The 20,956-nt window shown below is 35.1% G+C and overlaps 1 protein-coding gene across 1 annotated transcript in view; it reads right to left on the reverse strand.

Moving 5' to 3' along the window:
* Window positions 1-20,118, reverse strand: part of LOC149805492 (uncharacterized) — an 82,134-nt gene extending 62,016 nt beyond the window's left edge. Inside the window, exons 1-2 of the mRNA XM_089950085.1 lie at window positions 20,023-20,118; window positions 19,447-19,605 (exon numbers count right to left, since the gene is read on the reverse strand). Of these exons, the coding sequence (XP_089806211.1) occupies window positions 19,447-19,605; window positions 20,023-20,082 (219 nt within the window). The 5' untranslated portion in view covers window positions 20,083-20,118. The remainder of the gene's footprint in view (window positions 1-19,446; window positions 19,606-20,022) is intronic.
* Between the last annotated feature and the right edge of the window lie 838 nt (window positions 20,119-20,956).

Below are 20,956 nucleotides of genomic sequence, written 5' to 3' on the forward strand. Positions count from 1 at the left end.
CTATCAACACAATACGCATAGATATAAAATCTAAAAACTTAAATATTTTAGAAACAGTAGCCAATTACTTTTTTAAGTGTCATATTTGAAGTCAGCACGTCAAAATCCATAATAAATATCACATTTTAACTCTGAAGAAGACGACTTCTAAAAATCTGTAAACCAGTGTTATATTTGTCAAACTGCTAACATCTCCGAATCATGTCCATATGGTTATCTTTATATTTAACATCATTAGTCAACATAACGTGAGCATCATACAAATTAAATTCAAACAATCCTACATAACACTGGATGGAGTTACATATTCACCATATTTTGTCACTTAGGATAGGGTTGTTTCTACTCACACAAAGTGCTAATTTAGTAATGTTCGTGCGGGTAGATTGCAAGATGTAGCTTTCATCTAGACTACAGAAAGCAATGTAGAAATAAAACATATTTTTATATATAAAAACAAGACTTCTTAGCAATTAAAAGGGGGTACCGTTTGCTTTGCTGCTGAGTAATTTAGCCACACCTTTTCCAATAGCTGCTATTGATGGAGTACCTGTTTGCTATGGAATTATGTTCAAAGGGAACATATATTATATAATATTGTCAAAATGTCATCAGTGCTAAAGTTGAACATCTTCAATGTTTCAATACTTTTTGTGCTCTTTGACCTATGTAATGGCTGCCATTTTATCACTCGTATACCTGTTTTGACTGGATGTGAAGTTAGCAGCATTAAACAAAGTGCGTCACATCAAATGGCTTGATCTATAGATAGATTGTTATCACTAACATCTTCAGGGTTTGTAAAATTCAACTACCTTTATGGAATTGAAATTCACGGCACTCAAAGCATTTTTAAAGTTTTGTCAGAGTTAGTTATGCCTTTTAATGCTGATAAAATTCTACACCTAGTCAGATGTGATGTTCTGTTATTGTCGTTATGACAGTATATTAGTTAATGATATTCGTTTAAGCGCTCTCAATTGTCATCTTTCTCTTTTGAAGAACACTTTGTTGTCATGACTCCATTCTTCCCCTTTTTCCCCACGTTTTCAGCAATATTATTGTCTGAATTAAGCTCAGTTATGTCTTTCTCTCCTCCAAACATAGGGCCAATTTTGGAATCCAGTTTTCTTTTTCTTTTTCTATGTTACACTATATACCTTACTACACATGGTAATATTTTTGGTTGTAAAGTCGTGTTGCAGAAACCATTGTTATATCTTGAACTAGTATTTATATAACATCCTAAGTTTCCTGTCTATTAAATGGAAGACAGTAAAGACAAAGAACAGCATGAAAATAATTTAAACACAGAGAGAAGGAGAATAACTTTAAGGCAATCCAACGATCCACGTGCAGCTTGTCTTGACAGGCAACTTAGTATAGATTCACGTGCCTGTAAACGAGCCAAAGCAGAATGTTTGAAGAAAGGAACAAGATGCTGACACAAAGTCTAAAGCAAATCAATGCAAAAGAAATGAAAGAACTTAAACAAAGCAATCCATTATTTGGTAGGTGATGGAGTAGCTCCTTTGAAAATTTTATAATTTGGTCAAAGGTAACATTGCTTCTATGCATAATTGATAGAATATGTTTAAGACAATATTACGCAAAATAAAACATGACATTGTACGAACAAATAAAACAAAAGCTTTAAGTTTGTCTCCAGCTGAGTAACTTTCTCGTAAGATAGAAAGACATATAAGTGAAAACAGAAACATCAGCAGCAACATTAACTATAAAAAACGCTGTATAAAAATGTTTATAGATCTTCCATCAATAATGTACATTGAGTAAAATTGAATAGCTGTTCATTCCATATTACCGGAATATTTTATACAATTTCAACGCATGGACTATTGTAACAATGGTTGCTAAATCAAAAACATTACAAAGAGAATTTCTATATTTCTTCTCCAGTAGTAAACACTTTTACACATAAATAACTACACGTGGAATCATCTAAAAAAAAGAAGAAAAAATATTATCAACAAAAATTGCATCGATTTTGAGAAGTTAAACAAACAGTTTAAACTATACTAGCTAATGCTTCATAGGCCTGCAAAAGAAATGCGGAACGATCTAGTTTTAAAACGGCTAGAGGCTAGTATGAAAACAGTTCCAGCTGGGGAAATGATTTCAAGAGCTGGATTGCATATAAGTATATAAAAAAACTGTTATTATAGCAATTCCATTATTCTTCACAGTAGTTATCACAAATGGCAAGGCAGTTGTGTCAAATTCTTGAGTAAATTTGTTATTTGCAATACTGTTTGAAACATGATTAAATACTACCATCAGCTTTTGCCAAATCGATCTGTATAGATGATTTCATGAATTACGCGTTCACAGACAACAGGGTAAACGATGAAAAGTTCTTTGCATTATCAACGGGTTCATGTATCACAAACACATTAAAGGTTCGGCGAGGAAACAAGAAATGATAACGTTTCAAAAAGAAATCCTGTTACATAAAAGGACAGCACAAAAGAGGAAAACCACTTTCTTAAAATGAAATATATTTTAGCAGTTCAATCGATAAGAGAATTAGTAATCTGTCCATTGTATTACAGTGAATATATTTTCTTGTTGGGCATTCCTACATTTCGAATATACTCAAAACAATCTAATTTACCATATCAGAAACTAGAATGAAATAAGGGCTATATTAATATGTTATGGTTATTACAATTTCAAAAGGTACATGCAAAAAGACGAGGAAATAATTATTTCGAATCGTGAGCAACGAAAAATTATTAATGTTGAATGTTTGAACACAACTCAAAAGTTAAAATAACTCCTTGCAAGGATAAACACCATATTTATAACCATCTACAAAATAGGATTCAAGGTCCAGAGAGCTAAACCATAACATTCTAAATCATACTCTGCTTGTGAGCATTTTAAAAAGTCCAATTTTATGTTTTACTGAATCAAATCAATAACAAAAATATTCCAGTAAACGTTCTCATTGGTATTTCTTTGAGTCTCTGTCAGAGCACATATATTTCAATGACACTTTGTTTCGTACAAAAGTTCTCTGCAATTACTGAAAATTGCAGAGATGCACAACTAATAAACTGTGTATCGTCATAACTATGTAAGTGCGCGTAAAAATGATAGATACAGAATATTTTAGGTCCCAGTGACCATTTAAAACTTGAAGAAAAAATAGACATTAAAAATTTGTGGGAAAGGTAGAAGAAAAGATACAACACTAGGTCACTCGATTAACAATACTTGAATATACGTGAGTGAGAAATTAAGTGATGCAGCAAAAATTAAAAACGACTGATTCTTATAAAAATTGATGAGCAAATCCTAAATATATTTAGTGAGAACAAATTCAAAAGCATCAGAATGTAGAAAGAACTATTTGACATTATATTATCTGCTATTGAACAGAAGGGAAATGAACGAGCTACCTATATCTCCCCGATACACGGACCTGTTTGTGAGAACAGAAATACTATTCTAAAAGCCTAAGACCAGGTTAAGTAGAGATTAAATACCTCATCTAATGCCAAACATACCCTTGATGCATTTACAGAAAGTGCAGACAATAACCTAACGCTAGGTAATTGTTACATCCGAAAGGAACGAGGATAAAAAGTTCGATTATTCCCTTGAAACGTTACATGGAGAAAGTTGAAAATCTCCAGAAAATTACAACACACTACTAAGTTGAAGAAGTTATAGTAAGAGATAAACCAAGAAATTAAAAAAATAATGAATTCATGAATTTAAGACACGAGAGAAACATTGAAATCTTCAGTGAAAACAAGGCAAAGATGATTGACTAATTGAATGGAAAATTTTGAGAACTGGGTTTAGCTACTGTAAATTATAGTCCAAAACGTAACAAACAAAGATAGCCTAAGATGAATTATTTTTATCTGCCTTTAGATGGACAAATTAAATGTAAATATATTCTCATTCCGATTCTAATTATGTTAGCGTGCATGCTTTGTACATGCTTGTCAAGAATATTAAAGAGCATAGATTGCTTAGATGTCAAGTTACAATAAATACGAAACTTCAAATGGAGAGGAGAAGATATTTGAAGGAATTCAATACCTATATCACACACATCATTGTTTCACTCACACATCCAACAGCATTAAAACAGAACAACCTTTGCAAGTTTGTATAACATTCTAAGTCAAAACAGTATCACTGTACCTGGTAGTGTGTCTGTATCATTTAATATGATGATGACAACGTGTGATAACGCTGAGGTGGTATACAACTAAGGTAACATGCACGTGGAATACTTGACCAAATCAAATGAGAGCATCATTTAAATAACGTTTAAGATAGACCCTTTGTCAATTTTATCAGGGTATTTGAAAATGTTCTTCTCTAACCATCTAATTTGAACATCGTTCTCCACTCTAACGATTTTAATGGCTCGTTGCACATATTTGTAATGTGTTGGGACCTGGACTTTGATCCATAGTTGCTACCATCATATTATATAATTCCATCAGCATTAATATCGTATTGGATACTTGGCTTGGCATACCTATAGGGTATCATGATAATGAAAAAATCTAATTTCACTTTTAGTCGTCTGTAAAATGTTATAAAATCACATATTCCGTTTCTAAACTGAATATTTGTAAACTGGGATCGCGCATTAAATAAGGGATAATATGATAGTGATCTAGATGAAGCTTTTACTTTGCTACACATTCATGTATACGCTCCTCGAAACATTCATGCAACAGAATCAGGCAGTGGTAATCAAGGTCAATTTTGAGCTTTTTCAGTTTGAAGCTAGAAATGAGCATACTTATAATCTTTATCTCATATGTAAGAGTGACTCAGACTTGAATAACTGTTTACCTTGGGTGATATAGCTATTTAACTGAATCGTCGAAACACACACACACACACACTCACACACACACACAGATATATATATATATATATATATATATATATATATATATATATATATATATATATATATATATATATATATATATATATATATATATTACAAAGGGTAGACATCCGTTCACAGATATGTTGTTTGCATGACTCTAACATATTAGTGAACTTGCCATCAGTTTTTTTTTAACCAATTTCTTTTCCTCTTGAGACTGAACTATGAACAAAAATCTATCTGCGAATCTAATCAAGCTTGTAACTGCTATTTCTTTGACATTTTTACGGAGCCTATCTATTATGCTAGCTTTTACTGAGATAAATGTATTTCTCATCCTTGTAAGATATTTGTACCTTATCATCTGCATCATATTTGCGTGTGTCTTGGTGAAGAGAAGGCTATGATTACCATTACTCAGCCATTTCTGCATCTTGTCCCGGCCATTGCATAAGAAGTATAATTTAATCATTGTGAACTTTATTAAATGGATTCTCCCAATTGTTATTTTCTTCAAGTAGAGTTCAGTGTTATTCAACAATTCATTGAAATCTTGCCTGATACCGCCATAAAAACTGCACAACTTTATGGTTTCATTGATTTTTTTTGTTGTAATACTTATTGAAGGGGCTTTACATTTTAACACATGTTGGAATAGGTTGAAGTCTTCATCGTGTATTTATTTATGTAACTAAATTTCATTATATTTTGATGCTACTCAATCTATGCATGTATGTGAAGAAATATTTTGCCCAAAAGTTTACTCCAACACCCATATGAGTACCTAAGATCTGTGAGTATCTAATTCGAAAGTATACACATACCATGCACAGAGGGAGGCCTACTGCAGATCTGTTGTCGTACACGACAGTACGTCTTCCTACTTTAGGACTTGGTGTGTTATGGCTTTAATGGACTACATCACTTGCAAATATGGTGTAGCATTAAGGCGTTTACAGTCTTCACCACTGTGTTACATGGCTGCCAATTCAAGAACTTTTAACACGACAATGCCGTATTTAAATGTTATTCTGAGAACTGGTTTTCTTCTAAAGTGCATACGCAACGACATGGTAGTTAATCTATCAAGTAGGTTTTTTCTAACTTTAATGTGGACAGCTTGAAGTACTACGCTGGTAATAAATTTAATACTAAACATATTTTGGCGAATGATAGTTTCCAGCTCGCTGCATTTACTTAAAAATTCAGCCATATGCCCTTGAGCTAATTCAGTCAGTTATTATTATCTATTATTGTTAATGTGTCAAGGTTAGTTTTCGCTGTCTGTCTGACTGTGTTATATTACTATCAGGTGAATTAATTTTCGCAGATATCAATATTTTTCATTCTGTTAGTTTGTGAAACACTTTTAAATATTGTTGTATTTAATCATGTAGCTACCAATGCTTGTTATGTCTGCTGTTTTGTATTTCAGTATTAAACATTGATGAAATCTCAAATTTACTCACCTGTTACGCAGTATTTTACCTGAACTGCATAAAACGCTGAGGAATAAAATACTACTGTAGTGTATGCAATTCGTAAACATATCCTACTGTAGTGTATGCAATTCCTAAACACATCCTATTGTAGTGTATGCAATTCCTACACACACCCTATTATACTTCATGTAATTCTTACACACATCCTACTGTAGTGTATGTAATTCCTACACATATCGTACTGTAGTGTATATAATTCCTACACAGATTCAAATTATATATTGATTATAATGGGTAATAACCTTGAAGATTCAAGAACTGCGACAGAGTGACAAAATCATATGCAGGGAGCGAGCGTGGGAGAGAGCGGTGTAGACAGTAGTTACTTTTATAATTGAATCAGTTTATACTATATGAAATATTTTCTCTCAGTAGGCGGCTCCTATTTTGTTTTGGCTGATTAACAAAAACGTGAAGATAAACTTCGTGGGGGAACAGATTTATTCAATCAAGTCTTGAATGCAATCTGTGTGCTCTTAAAAATATATGCACTTATATCTACATGCATAGGTATCTACTGGTCATTCGACAAGTACAAATATGTGTGCAATCATGACACTCTTTTTGGGACATAAAAATGTCTTTGATTTACCCCAATCGTGGTATTTCCTAACAAGGCATTCATCTGTTGCATTTAGAAAAAGAGATTTAGATTGGTGATTTTTCAGGCACACAATTATATAATTTTATTAACCCTTTTAAGGTGTTAGCCATGTTTCAAATATCAGAAAGCACCGGGAAGTATTTCATTAATATGATATCGGACACAAATGGATCACATCTCTGAATTCTAGTAGTAAGAAAGGTGTGCTATTTAAGAATATACTCTGTGTTATTGTTTTTTGTTTTCATGCATTAATAAAGAAAGTGATCCAGATAAGCTATCATAATCACTTGCACATGTTAAGAGTGGTGTATTAGTAGGACATATATGTGAGTACGATGGACCATTAATTTGAATTAATCAGTGATTCAATTTCGTATGTGTTGTCAATGAATATTAGTTCTCTATTTGCAAATCCTAGGCTCGATACTGCTACTTCAAATATTTATGACAAAACTTGGACCAATGGTGTTCCAATTTTATGCAAAAACACTGGACACTGGTCGTCAGAGTTTCGTTAAAAGCCATAGGCCTCCGGTCGTCACAATTTTATTTAAAAAGTGGACTGTATACTAAACCTACAAAACGTTTCATAGATGCCTGATTTCATTTGTGAGATATGGGGCTCTCTTATGGTGCATGACCCAGATGAATGGTGATACATTATGATCTGAGATTTGGCTGACACGTTTAAATCGTCAAAGTTATCAATATGATAAATAGCCTTGATGGTACAAGACAATCTTGTTGCGATTGGTATCATTCTGATAAAATACGTAACCGTGGTCTGATGTTTTAAAGACTGGTATATAAAAGGTCGCACCGATTGTTACCTTATCATAGCCTAATATTTCTATCGCGCCAAGGGTGACTCCATGATCGTCGCTGTCATGGCTCCATGAAAAGGATACATCAAACTCGTCATCTGGAGACCTTCGTACAGCAAAGTTTTCTCAATATTAAAACTATGCATTGCGATTGCAATCGCTCCAACCCACCCCTGCTCTCAGCAGGCAGTTGCAAGTTAGGAGCATTAACAGTTGCCATAGTAGGGTTCCCGCTAGAGCAAAATGATGAGGCCCAACACCCTCATCAACTAATGGAAACTAGTCACCGAAGAAAAGAGATTTTGTTCGTATTTATATTCAATGAGCTTTTCATAGAAAACCCCAGATCAAGACCATGACGGGAATAATCTCATAAATAACGTAGTACTTGGTCCCTACAATTTGAGGGACCACCGGAACCGACAAGTCAACAACCTTATTCGTATTCATGTCAAAGTTCCCAGCCATAGCGTCGACCACCACTTTTAACTTTCTCGCTGCACAAGTCGTAATTTCTTGATTGAGTATATCGAGGGCTAGCTGTATGAAAGGGAGAACGCCTGTCATGAGTCCTTCCGCAGGCAGATTTTTCGTGCGCTGCTTAGGTATGAGTAATGCTTTGAGCGCGTCCTAAGTAGACTGTGTTTACTGAAATTCCCATTGTGCTAGAGAAGACACCTTATCCGTGTGGTGTATATTCAGACAGAACTGGAGCAGTTATGAGTTTAGTTTAGTTCCTAATTTATACTAGAATCTAAGTCAGATAGACGAAGCTAATACGAATGTTTCGTGTGCACGAACTGGCGAGACAGAAGGAGTAGTAGCATATAAAGAACGTAGCCTCCTTCAGTAAAATATCAAGTAATATGAGCGGTAGGAGCCAGACGCCGGGGGAAAACCATTTGATCGTGGCCTGTTCAACCTATATATCCAACACACCGGTTTATCCATTTCCAGTTAGGTTTGAAAATATTTAGTTGCTGTTCATTCTCGACGACACAAGGAAACGGCTGTTACTGAGCTCGCCTACACTAGTCAACACGCAAATATTAGCGTATGCGGAAGTATAACGCTGCAGAAAGAGACTTCTAGACCAGACGTAGTGGCTGGCCCTCTTTTACTGTAAAAGTTATTCCGATATTGAATATTTTCCTTTCTGTTTGGCACTTATGTGGTGGTTCAACCTGTGTTATATGTCGTGTCATCCGATGACCTTCACCTCTCTGATCTCTTTTGTCTCGTAATTATTTGATAGGATGCGTAGTAGATTGCGTACGTGACGTTGGGTTGATAGGTGACATCGATATCGAGGACCTGGTGGGGCTAATTCCCAAATTTCCCTCTTCCCTGAAATCACTTGATAACGTCTCTAAACAGCTTGACTGTCTGTCTGAAATGGTTGCAGCTGAAACGGATAAGAAATCTTTGGAACATGTCCTAATATCCGTGGACGTAGCTGAAATGAGGTTGTATAAACGTGCATGGTTTACCAAGCAAACTCTGATCCAAATATGATTGTTTCCCTTTGAATCACTGTTGACATAACGACAACACATCGATCGGGCCTCCTTTTCGCAGCCTGCTAGTCATCTCTATTTTCAATATGATGCAGTGTTCTCTCCACTAGCAGCGGAGATTATCGCATACCCACCCATCGACTTAGAATAGTTAAAGATCGCAGCTCTCTAGGAGACACAAAACTCGAAATTGTAATCAGTATGGAACGCTTTATCGCTGTCGGCACCGATCGCAGCACCATCCGAAGTACCGAACGCAGCACCAAATTTTCGGCTTGGCGGATTCTTGTCTGTGCTCATGCACAAGCCCATGTCCAATCAGCCAGTAATCCAACCGACACGTCATCTGCTTTCTCTCGTGTATGCCTGCGCACATATTATGTGTACGGAATAGCCATCCTCTATTATATAACACATTGCTACCGAAGATTTAGACACAGGCCAAAAATTGTACTCATACTAGATAAAACTTGTTGCTTTGTGCATCTGGTCTGTGTCGTTCCGGATGTAGGATTTGATCTAAGGGATCTGTGCGAATTCTATTGTTCGGTGTACCTTGACAATACGCATCCCGACACTGGTGTTGAGGTAGACGTTTCGCTGGTAGAGCAAGCAACATGTTTGGCACCAGCTTTTTATAGCCGGTAGACCGTCCTCGCAGCTTGTAAACAGTGAAACGCTGGTAGAGGAAAGCCGCACTTCCGGGAAGGTCATTGTCTATGGGGATAGCGGTTAATTTTGCCTGCCATTCGTTGCCAAACAAGAGACTGACAAGGAACTGGAACTGGTCCAGGGACAATGCCATATACTTCGCAATGTTCTTGCAAATGGCGTTGATACCCTTCCCATCCTTCAACGGGTGACCGTCGTGGCCTCGCGCGTTCTGGAATACGAAAGGTACTTTGATTTTGTTTCTGGTCTTATTCCCAGCTTAAGGTTACAGCTGTTGTCGGCTCGAAATGGTCAAATGTTAGTGGGCTAAAATCTCGAGGGTGTCTACAATATCAGCCTTTAGGCTCTGGATATGGTTGGCTACCGTGTATTACACTCGCGGACTGGTTTTACAGTCACGGAGGATGACTACGGAGCAGAATCCGCAGACGGATGGACGGTTTCATGGTTATCTTAGTGAAGTTTTCTAGAGTGGGACTTATTGTTAGGCCTTTCTAGAAGCACAGTTAATGGCTCGCAGTCCGAATAGATTAGCTATTGTACTAGCCCTGATGGAACTGGTGCTTGAAGTACGTCCTGTTGTTGCACGGTCCTCTGAGTCTTTGCGCATACGCCAGGACAATATATTGCGTGGTCCTCGATGATTATTTCAGAATGGTGTTGTCCAGAACTCCTTTCAATAATTCGCATTAGTTCCAGAACAATATTATACTCCAAGCAACGCTCACACTTTATTTCCAATGTACAGTCCACAGTTATATTGTTAACACATGCGTAAGTATTTTTTATACAGACCCTAGTCAATTAGGCACATCAATAAAGCTCGGCTATGTAGGACACCTTGATCAGAATCTGAACACCGCTAAATCGGAGCTCGCATCTGTATCGTCCTTAGCCTGCTGGTGTGTTTGGGGTGGTCGTCGGTTGGATGTAGAACGGATAGAACGGCGCCTTGGGATCTCTGATAGTGAGGCTAATTCTCGCCTGTGGGCTAATATAGGTGGCTGGTGTTGGGGGCTGCTCTAGGCGCCTCCGTATCTCCAAAAGTTGCCCGGCCTGCCGCCCAAGAACTGGTTTCGGTGGAGATACCTGTATGACCCTGACTGGAAGTATCGCTTTTAGCAAAACATCGTATTTGTTCTCGGTTATCTGCCACTTTCTCAGCAATGCGTTCATGCCATGGATTCTGTGCACTTGTGATCCCTCGCTTGTTCCACTCTTGATTGAACAATGCTATGCTTTGGTACACAAGCTTTATCTAAATGGACGTTAGTCGCCGTTTTCAGTTCGATATCGTCAATTGCGTGTGGCGCAGTATCAGACTGTGCTCTCTCCAGAGCTCACAATTGACCTTTCAAATTCTATTTCTAACCTTTGCTTCTTGTCTGCTTGGTCCACCACTTCATAGTTATTGCATAGTCGGTGGGTGGCAATAGTACAGGCCCTGCATTTCAAACAGATCAAATCCAGTCTCTGTATCACTGGGATTGTATTTGTTACAACATTTGCTTCCACATGGAACTGTCTCTTCTCAGGGAATCCATGTACACGCTGTTGTTCCCCGTCGGCACAAGTATAACGTGTTATACTTTAGACACCAAGCGTCTCTATTTTGGTGTTGGCTGGCAGTTAGAAACTGACCACCACAAAGACCTACAATAGTCGCATGTAGAGTGTTCCTCTTTTGAGTTAGACCCTAGCGCATGTTGTTTATTACCTAAAACGTTGCATGTGGAGTACAATTCCAGTATTTTTTCACTACTACCTATTGTTTGGTTGACACAGAGATAGTAGATAAAAATGTTCCACTGCCAATACAAAACATCCAGAAAATACAACCTAAATTGGAAGACCTTTTGAGAAAAAAAATCATATAAAGTCAGATGTATATGGACAAAATTGCTTGAGAAATTGTCGCAGTTACCATTAAGTGAATAGTTATAACGCTTAATAAAAAGGTGTAACAATTGCTACTGTTTTTGCATATATTGGTATGAGAGCAGTAACTCTTGACCCTCTTTTCCTCATCCCTTTAACACGTTATTTGTTCCCGGCCCTTTTGTTAAATGTTTATATTTTTGGAGTTTTTCACTTCACTCGTTGTTCAAACTTTTAGTAATTTTTATGCTGGTTTCACTCCCCCCTTCTCTCTCTCTCTCTCTCATATTTGTCCAACTGTGCGATATTATTGTTACAGAATATGTGATATTACAGTTACAACAAACTACTCTGTTCTTATATCACGCATACAAACCATTTGATAATAAATTTGATAATACAGGGATTTAGCGATTATAAAAGATTAAGACAAAATTAACCCATAGAACCGAAACGGAGCAATAAGTAAGTTATAATGGCATATACAGATGGTTCTTGTCTCTTTCTATATAAATCTATTATTAGGATATTCTTTATATATTAAGTGCTAGCATTTTAAACGACACACCTGCTTCATGTGAATGTTTAATTAATATGTGCAGTGGTTTTCCAGAGTCAAAACGTATTTAGTCGGAGTAAGGAAATGTGAATTTCTTTGGTAAAAATCAGAAGAGATTGCATTCATGTTTAGACATGACAGTATGTACTACAGTCGATTATGTTTGCATGTGAGCAGTTTAAAAAGTACGCACTATCATGGTAATATCGTGCCAATTATTAATAAAGTTCTAAAGATATCAATGAATTTTATTTTTATAAAGTAAAACCTTAGGTAGATAAACCATTCCAATAACATATATAATTAAGTCCTAAAAGATAACGGTTAAATTTTAAATCCGTTAACATTATTTCAAAGAAATAGACATTAAACCATAGAGGTAAAATATTACATTTCTAAAATACTAATATTAAGTTTGTTTAAACAAAAAGTCAAGGTTTTCTCTCCTGGTGCAATGTCGAAGAGCTTCCTTACTTAATCGACGTCAGTTACTTTCGGTCCCACAGGGTGTACGTCGATAGACTCGACAAGAATGTCTTCTACTGAGTACGAACCCTGGGAAAATATTCACTTTGATCGAGGTAAACCTTTCAAAATGTTTGTATTGATTATGTATTTGTTTCCTTTCACATATGCAATACACATGATCTCAGCGATTTGCTCTGTAGCAGGAATGCCACTTTACAAAGATCGGGTTGATGTTCTAGAATATGCTTGTAGTATTTTTCCTCCACATATGTGAAGGTTATAGAATAAGGTTATACATATATTATTTCAAGGTGCTATGCGCATTTTCAATTACGAATATGTGCCTGTAGGGCATCTTTGTTTGCTGAATTTGCTATTTAAGTACATTCATAAATATAATAGAACTTTCTGAATTACCGTTACAATATATCAGTATATCAGGTTTTGTCGGAGTGCACATAATGTATGTTACCGTTCTGAAAGTCGATTGTCTGATGGTAACAATAGAGACATTTAACTTCAATGTTATCAATAGGTTTTACCTTGATTACAGTTCCACGAATCTTATTCTTTGAGTTTTTCCTGAATGTATACATTTGCAAATTTCCATCAGATATTTAACATATAATGCATAATAGAATCGTCATCATAGATCAGAGCTGGTAACGATAATTTTGATAGACGGTAATATGATTAGATGCTCTGCACATTTTAATTTGTAAACATTAAGAAGTTTTTAGAAGGATATTTTCCAATAGGTAATTATTTATTTATTGAAAATGCTAATTGATACCTGAGGTCAAGTATAGGTCTATATAATCTTATCACTGGAAAACGTATTCATTCTCACTTTCCGATCTAGCTGAATCAATTTTATTTTATGTTGTTGTCCAGTATTTCATTTGTGCTGGAATTTAGTTCCAGAAATTATTCAGCAACTGCAAAAAAGACGCCGAGGACAAAGTAAATAAACTTTCAATACTGTGAAAACACTTTGTAAAGAGTTAACTCTATGAATGCCTTTATTTATGAGTGGAAACCATCAACATCGTCATAAGAGAAGAGTTTTGAGTCAACTGAAATAGTTAATGCTTTCCATTTAAACAGTTTACAAATCACATGAATGAATAAAGCAATTGTATTTCCCAACATCTGAATGAATTGTAAATAGTCGAGTCTGATAGGAGATTCATTCTCTTTCTTTGTGACCTTATTCTGGCACAGTCCATCTCTACTTGCGATAAGACGTTTGATTAAAGTGACCTGCATAAACTGAGTAAAAGAACCAATGCGAACTATATCTTTGCCACCATTCGTAGATGGGGCTGTACGTTTATCTATTTCTACCCTTTCGGTCATACCATTCGTAAATACGAAATTTAATTACTTTGTACCAAGATATATATATATATATATGGATGTTAGGCAACGTTGAGAATAAATTCATATTCTTTTTTTTGCATAACCATTGATTTAACAAAAGTTTTTTTTTCAAAAGAGGAACATATTTCTCCTCATCCAACAGCCCAGAAGCTTTTATCTTCTTTCAACTTGTTTGCATAATCTAATGCTAAAATATCATCTACGTTCAAAGAAAAATATTACTAAAACTAGAAAGGAAGAGATAGACCAGATTATTACAATGTCTGGGCATATGTTTTCTTCTGTCGAATTTTCTTTGGCATCCAGAAAGCTTTAGAATTTGGTACATAATATGTAAACCAGAGAGTGACACAAAATCCGATGGCGAGTAGTATTTCTGTTCTTGAGTTATATAAAGACAAATTCTATTCCTATGATCAATTCAGTGGAAATAATAAATTTGCCAACGATGTTTAAGTATGGAATAATGGGTGAACTTGGCGACACATTCGCTGTATTTGAAATACATGAGAAAGGTAACCATTGTTTATGACTCTTGCTTTTGGACTTGTTGCAACATACTCTGAACCACTAATAAAGGAATCCATTAAACTAGAATATTTCAGAGCATTTACAAAAATAAAAGGTAACTTTTGTCAGTCAAACGATTTCTCAATATCCGTTAATAAGAGCAGGGCAAACGGGGAAGTTCATAAAATTAATAAATGTTCCTTTGACAAAACCTTGTTAAGCATCACTTATAATTGATGGACGAACCTTTTTATACGCTTTGAAGCTATGTTATGTTGTAGTCCACATCTAGTAATGAAATTCGTCTCTATTTCTTATGTTCTTATAAATCGTCTTATATCTTCATTTGCAATACCTGTGATTATTCTTGAAGACGGAAAACAAAGATCTATTTTCATATCGAAAATGTATAGTTCTATATATAAATCCACCAAATCTTTAAAAAGGAACTTGTGTAACTCAACAGTAGATCCAACAGAGCCAGGACTGGTTACGTTTGCCATGTTTCTCAGTTCTCAACACACAAGACAGGTCAAGTTACAGTCACAAGAGTTTTTCGCATCAATTGTAATTTTGTATAATGCATGAATACGTGCTCATTTCTTTGTACATCACAATTAGTTTACTTTAATAAATAAAGTTTGTCATACAAATCTTTATTGTTGATTCAGTACTTCATTTTATTATCATAATATGATTCCATCATCCACAATTAATTCCTTCATTATCTTGTTATTGTAATTTCTCTTTTCCATATTAAGAAATCATGTTCAATTCTTTTCACCAAATGCAGGGAAGGCTGTCCTTTATGTAAAGCACATGGAAGGACACCCGTCGCTAAGAGAAACCATCGTCCCAGCTCGTAAATGGTGGCAAATGTTGCAGCTTTATATATTCTTCATGGAATGTTTCTGAGTTATTAGTTATCGGTGTCCCACCGGCTGAGAGTAAGTGGAAGAATGTCAGATTTTTGTCAGAATGCATTACACTCATTCTGTTTAGTATTGTTACCAAATTAAATAAAGTCATAATCATTTATGTTTTACCATAAGAAGCTTTGAACGGACTATTTTACCAATAAGCAGTTTTGCTTCCGCGTTAATATTTGTTTTATTTATTTCAAGAATCCGAGATAAAATCCAGTAATAGCATCTATGATAAAAATTTCATTGTTTCCAATGTAACTTCTAGGAAATGTTGGAATATAAATAATTTTCTTGTATTAATAGAGAAGATTAGGAATTTAAGATTTGGTTTAAAAATGAAAATTAGTAATTATTTGCTTCAGAGAAGACGTTAGTAATGTGTCAATCGGAGTAGATGGTATCAAACTTTTAAAGACATATTGACAATATAGAAATGGGTTTACTTAGTTTGAACAACTTAATTAGACAATGATATAAGGTATAAATAGACACATTCACTAGGAAACATATTGCAGAGCAGGCTACCAAATAAGTAGAGCTTCTCTTCAAAGATGTTATTTAAATTTAAATTTCCAAATGTTGGTATGCTCCATTTCATGAACATCGCGTTCTACCGTTTCTTATTTATTTGCATTACTGTATTGAACACTTCACTTTTCTTGGGGTCCAGTATGTCTTTTGACCGCATGCTAATAATTCACAGATAACTAATCTTACGCTCCTTATTAAGTGGGTATGTCTTTAGTAGGTTGCGTAGAGATTATTCATCTTTGCATTCTGCGAAACAACTAATGTGATTTAGAATTAATGTGGAAACTTCCTAAAGTGGTATTTCGTCTACTCTTGAAGACAATGGCAGAGGCTGGTGATAAATAGACCACTTTGTAAGAAACAGTGTTAAGCACTGAAATTGAATGAAACGAGTTGAACGCCAAACTTCACTGAGTAGAAAGTCTGTCCGAATGGCTTTTCCGGAAAACAAAGTCATAGATCATTAGATAAAATGAATGTCAGTAAACAAACTGAAATTCAACGCCATAATGGCAAGTGATATGGTTCGTACCTGCCTCGGCAATAGATATCATGATCATACGGCAAGGGATATATTAAAATCTAGGCAGGTGATATGCACCGGTATTAGACAATATATGCCAATGCAGATATAACAAGCAACGATATGTATTAGTTATAGAAAGAACACGAAAGTAATACAGGCTGCTATAAGTCACTGGGACTACAGAAGTTATCATATTAAATTTTCAAAGCGTTTCCGTTAGTTCTGCATTAATGCTGATTGGGTCTAATATAGTTCGTAGACAATATTACTGACAATATGTATAGGTCAGTCAAATGACAAGGTCACGTCTCCTCAACGTCACAGGACGTCACCGATTCCGAATATAAATTAAGTTTCTCGATTGGTCATTGGCAGTAGTCTTAGCAGTAAAGTTACAGAAGAGGTCATTCTAGGCTGTACACTCCGAGGACAGCCTCGGGAATAACGTTTAACATATATTTCAATTCCAGCTTCCTTGTTAGGAAATTGAAAACAACAATAGGACTGTGAAGAGAAGATTAATTCGTTAATTACGCTGTGGGTGGTATCTGTTCAATCAAGATAACACACACTCACAACCACACACACACACACACACACAATAAATAAATAAATAAATAAATATAAATATATTTATATATACCCATATGGAATAGGTAACGTCGTTATAAATAGAGGTTATTTACAAAACGTTTTTTACAAGGAAAGTTTACTGTTTTTATAGTGCATTTAAAGATTTATTGCAATTATCACCAAACAGATTGACGAAGATGTGAAGATTAACCATTCCTCACCCCCACATATCATTACTACATTTCTTGTCACCAGCGTTTGGTTTTAAAATGAGAATAGTCATATAATCTGAGTGTTTCTCTTCAATGAATTTGAATTATGATCTTTATCTCAAAATGGTAACGCTTAATTGCATGTCTTGTTTTATAATTTCTCTGTTTAGTCATGTTTTCCTGACATACGCCGTTCAATATGACAGTTACAGATGGTATGCGATATTACAGTTATAATACATTACACTTGGATTATATCATGCATTCAGGCCAGGTAACTGAGTTGATACCAGGAGTTTACAATATGACAGATCAATGTACAATAAAAAATACCATGCGATAAGTAGAGTTGCTCAAAAGATATTGAACGTAGGAAACAAGTTGAATAAATTTCAGTCTTTTGAGAGCCTTTGCGAAAAGAATATGAAATTATTCAATACGTTTGATTAATTTAATATTAAATCATTGGAGATCCTGTTTATCAGATACTTTTATGTTGAACGCAATGAATCTAAACATAATAAAGAACAAATGATTTTCAGCATTTCATTTAATTCGGACTCCCAGCTTTAACCTATCAATTGCTGAAAAATAGTCTCAGACGCTATTTGATGTAATATTGCACAAATCGGTGATCAGTAATATTTAGGAGATGATTTTGTTTACAAATTGTAATTCAAAGAGCAACTATCATTCCAGCCAATACAAGATATGATACTAACATCATTTTTCACATTGAATCTCAAGTGGAATTGCTGTTTGATGTGATATAGTTCACTCTGTCAGGTCATCTGGAGTTGTGGTGGCACCATATACATAATTTTGTATGAGACTGTTCACAACATTTCCACCAACACGGTTGTCTTGAGATCAACCTTGATCAGGTTAGAGTAAGGAACATTTAACTGAATTGTTATAGTAAAAGCGTGAAGGAAAGTAATCATCTCTTCGGACAAAAATCCATGTGGTATTAGTCACATCAAAATATATACAAAGATAAGTATGTTCTAATGTACCGCACATCAAGGCAAGCGTAGTACTGACATGCAATGGTACAAACTGGAAAAGAAACTTTATGAAGATAAAACCTTCCTAATACCCGTAAACAATATTTTTGTAACATAAAGAATAAAATGAAACTCTGTTAAAATTCCACAAACAATTATACAGAATGAAATATTAAAGCTGAAAAGAAGAGAAAATATTTCAAACATTTGTCCAAAATGTGTGATAGAAGCGCACTCTTTAAAACTAGTCTAATCCTTTATGTGTTTGTTATCAAGGAGCTTCTTATAGACTTCATAGCAAACAAAGTCTGTCTCACAGCATGGGCGTCGATACACTGTTCTGTCCTTTCTGCGAATCCCTATATGAAGTGTGCCACTGTTAAAAAATGGTTTGTTACTCCTAAATTTGTTTGTGACGTTATCATTCCACATAATTTGCAAAGTTCATAGAACACGCTGATTAATATGTTACTTGAAGTTACTATATCCAAATTTCCATTCAGGAAAGGGTGACAGCTTACTTTCTGTATGTGTTCTTTCCTTACCCTCAACAATATCGTCGAACTTTCTTAATTGCCTTTTAAATAGCACGCAATCGCTGTCATATATCGAATGTATTCCACCTTTTTTGGTGGTGCAATGGTAACATGTGAGGCACATAATTTCAATTTTATTAACCATTGTAAGAGTTTGCTATGATTACAGAGCGTAAATCAAAGAATTATCCCATATATCTGAATATGTACGTGTTTTTTTCCAGAATGAATCCATTTGCAAACTTTTATCAGGCATAATCTTAATGGACGGAAAAATGAACAGAATGTTCTGCAATTGAAAGATTTAGGAAATTAAATACTTACTTGTTTTGATGTCCCAGCCTCCTGCCTTTGAAGGTACGTCAGTAGAAGTTTGCGTCTTGAATCTGCAGTAATACATCCTCCAACACTTCCGATCAGTCTTTTAGTCCATGAGGAAACTTCACTGTTACTCATAGTTTGCACACTTACAGAACTAGGAACCTATCAAATTAGTAAGAAAACATACATCTAGCCAAAAAGGAAATAGTGAACTATTTAGTATTAAAAGCTTAGAAATGACAAGATACTGTTTATGTGTAATGGGCTTTCATAGGTCACGGATGTCATCCTCATCGGACTTATATTTATACTTGTAAATCAGTTAGTGATGGTAATATATGATAAAGAGACGCAGGTGTGATGCAGGGAATTAATCTGGGTGAAAAGGTTCAATGTGACGTAAATTAAAGTACCATTGCACTCTCTCTCTCTCTCTCTCTCTCTCTCTCTCTCTCTCTCTCTCTATATATATATATATATATATATATATATATATATATATATATATATATATATATATATATATATATATATATATATATATATATATGGGAAAAGGCAGCAAGAATTGTAACTTACCGAATCGTCCACGTACATTTCTTCCACTAGAGTAGAGGACTGAAAAAGTTGATAACACATAGTGCAACAGTCGTGCGATACGGGATACAGAAAAAAAAATAGAGATTACGACATTTTAAAAATACCGTGCGACGAAGTCGACTAAAAGGATAATATAACTTTCTCATTCTAAGATATTTACTTTACTCACTGGTTAACTCGGGATAATAATTTGTAAAATGTTTGAGACTGACAACAAAAATAACTTTAAAGCTATTATATAAATATAAATTATTTACATTTTTAGTCATTCATAATTTGTATTGTTATGCAAAGATTGTAATAGACTGCGGCGGCAAACATAAACTCTTAGATGTAAGTCTTTCGTGTGAAACATTAATTGGAATGGCAATACTACCAGTATATGCCATTAAGATACCCTTTACACCGATTGACAAAATGTCCATGTTTCGTCACCACGAATCCGGTGGAAGTTAAAGAAGTAAAAGATGTACGCAGATGTACGCAGCTTGAGTACTGAAAAAGCCAGGACCATGTATATTCATCACGAATTTTTCCTTTGCTCTGGTCGCTTAATTTCGATGGTGATAGCGAACTCCATCATATTAACTTGTGTTATTTTTATCTAAAATACGGGTCAATAGCTCATTAGTGCCACCTGTATGTAATCCGCGCAAATGTGGTTTACCATAAGGGACAACATGATTGTACCCATAGTTCTCAGTGTACTGTTTTCCAATTATGAATACTTCCAGTTGTGTTTATTTGATAAAGGTGGACATAGAGCCGCGGGACATAGCCACACGGAGTTGGTGTTAAGTTATGCCTCTTACGTAAACCTCGATGTCTTCGAACCCAAAGAGTCTGGGTAGCCATGGATTAAAAAGAAGATTATTGTCTTGCAATGTATTCGTTATGTTGATTCACCCCTCTG

Source organism: Sinohyriopsis cumingii, chromosome 2 (genome assembly GCF_028554795.1).
Source record: "Sinohyriopsis cumingii isolate HCF-2022 chromosome 2, ASM2855479v2, whole genome shotgun sequence".
NCBI lineage: Eukaryota > Metazoa > Mollusca > Bivalvia > Unionida > Unionidae > Sinohyriopsis > Sinohyriopsis cumingii.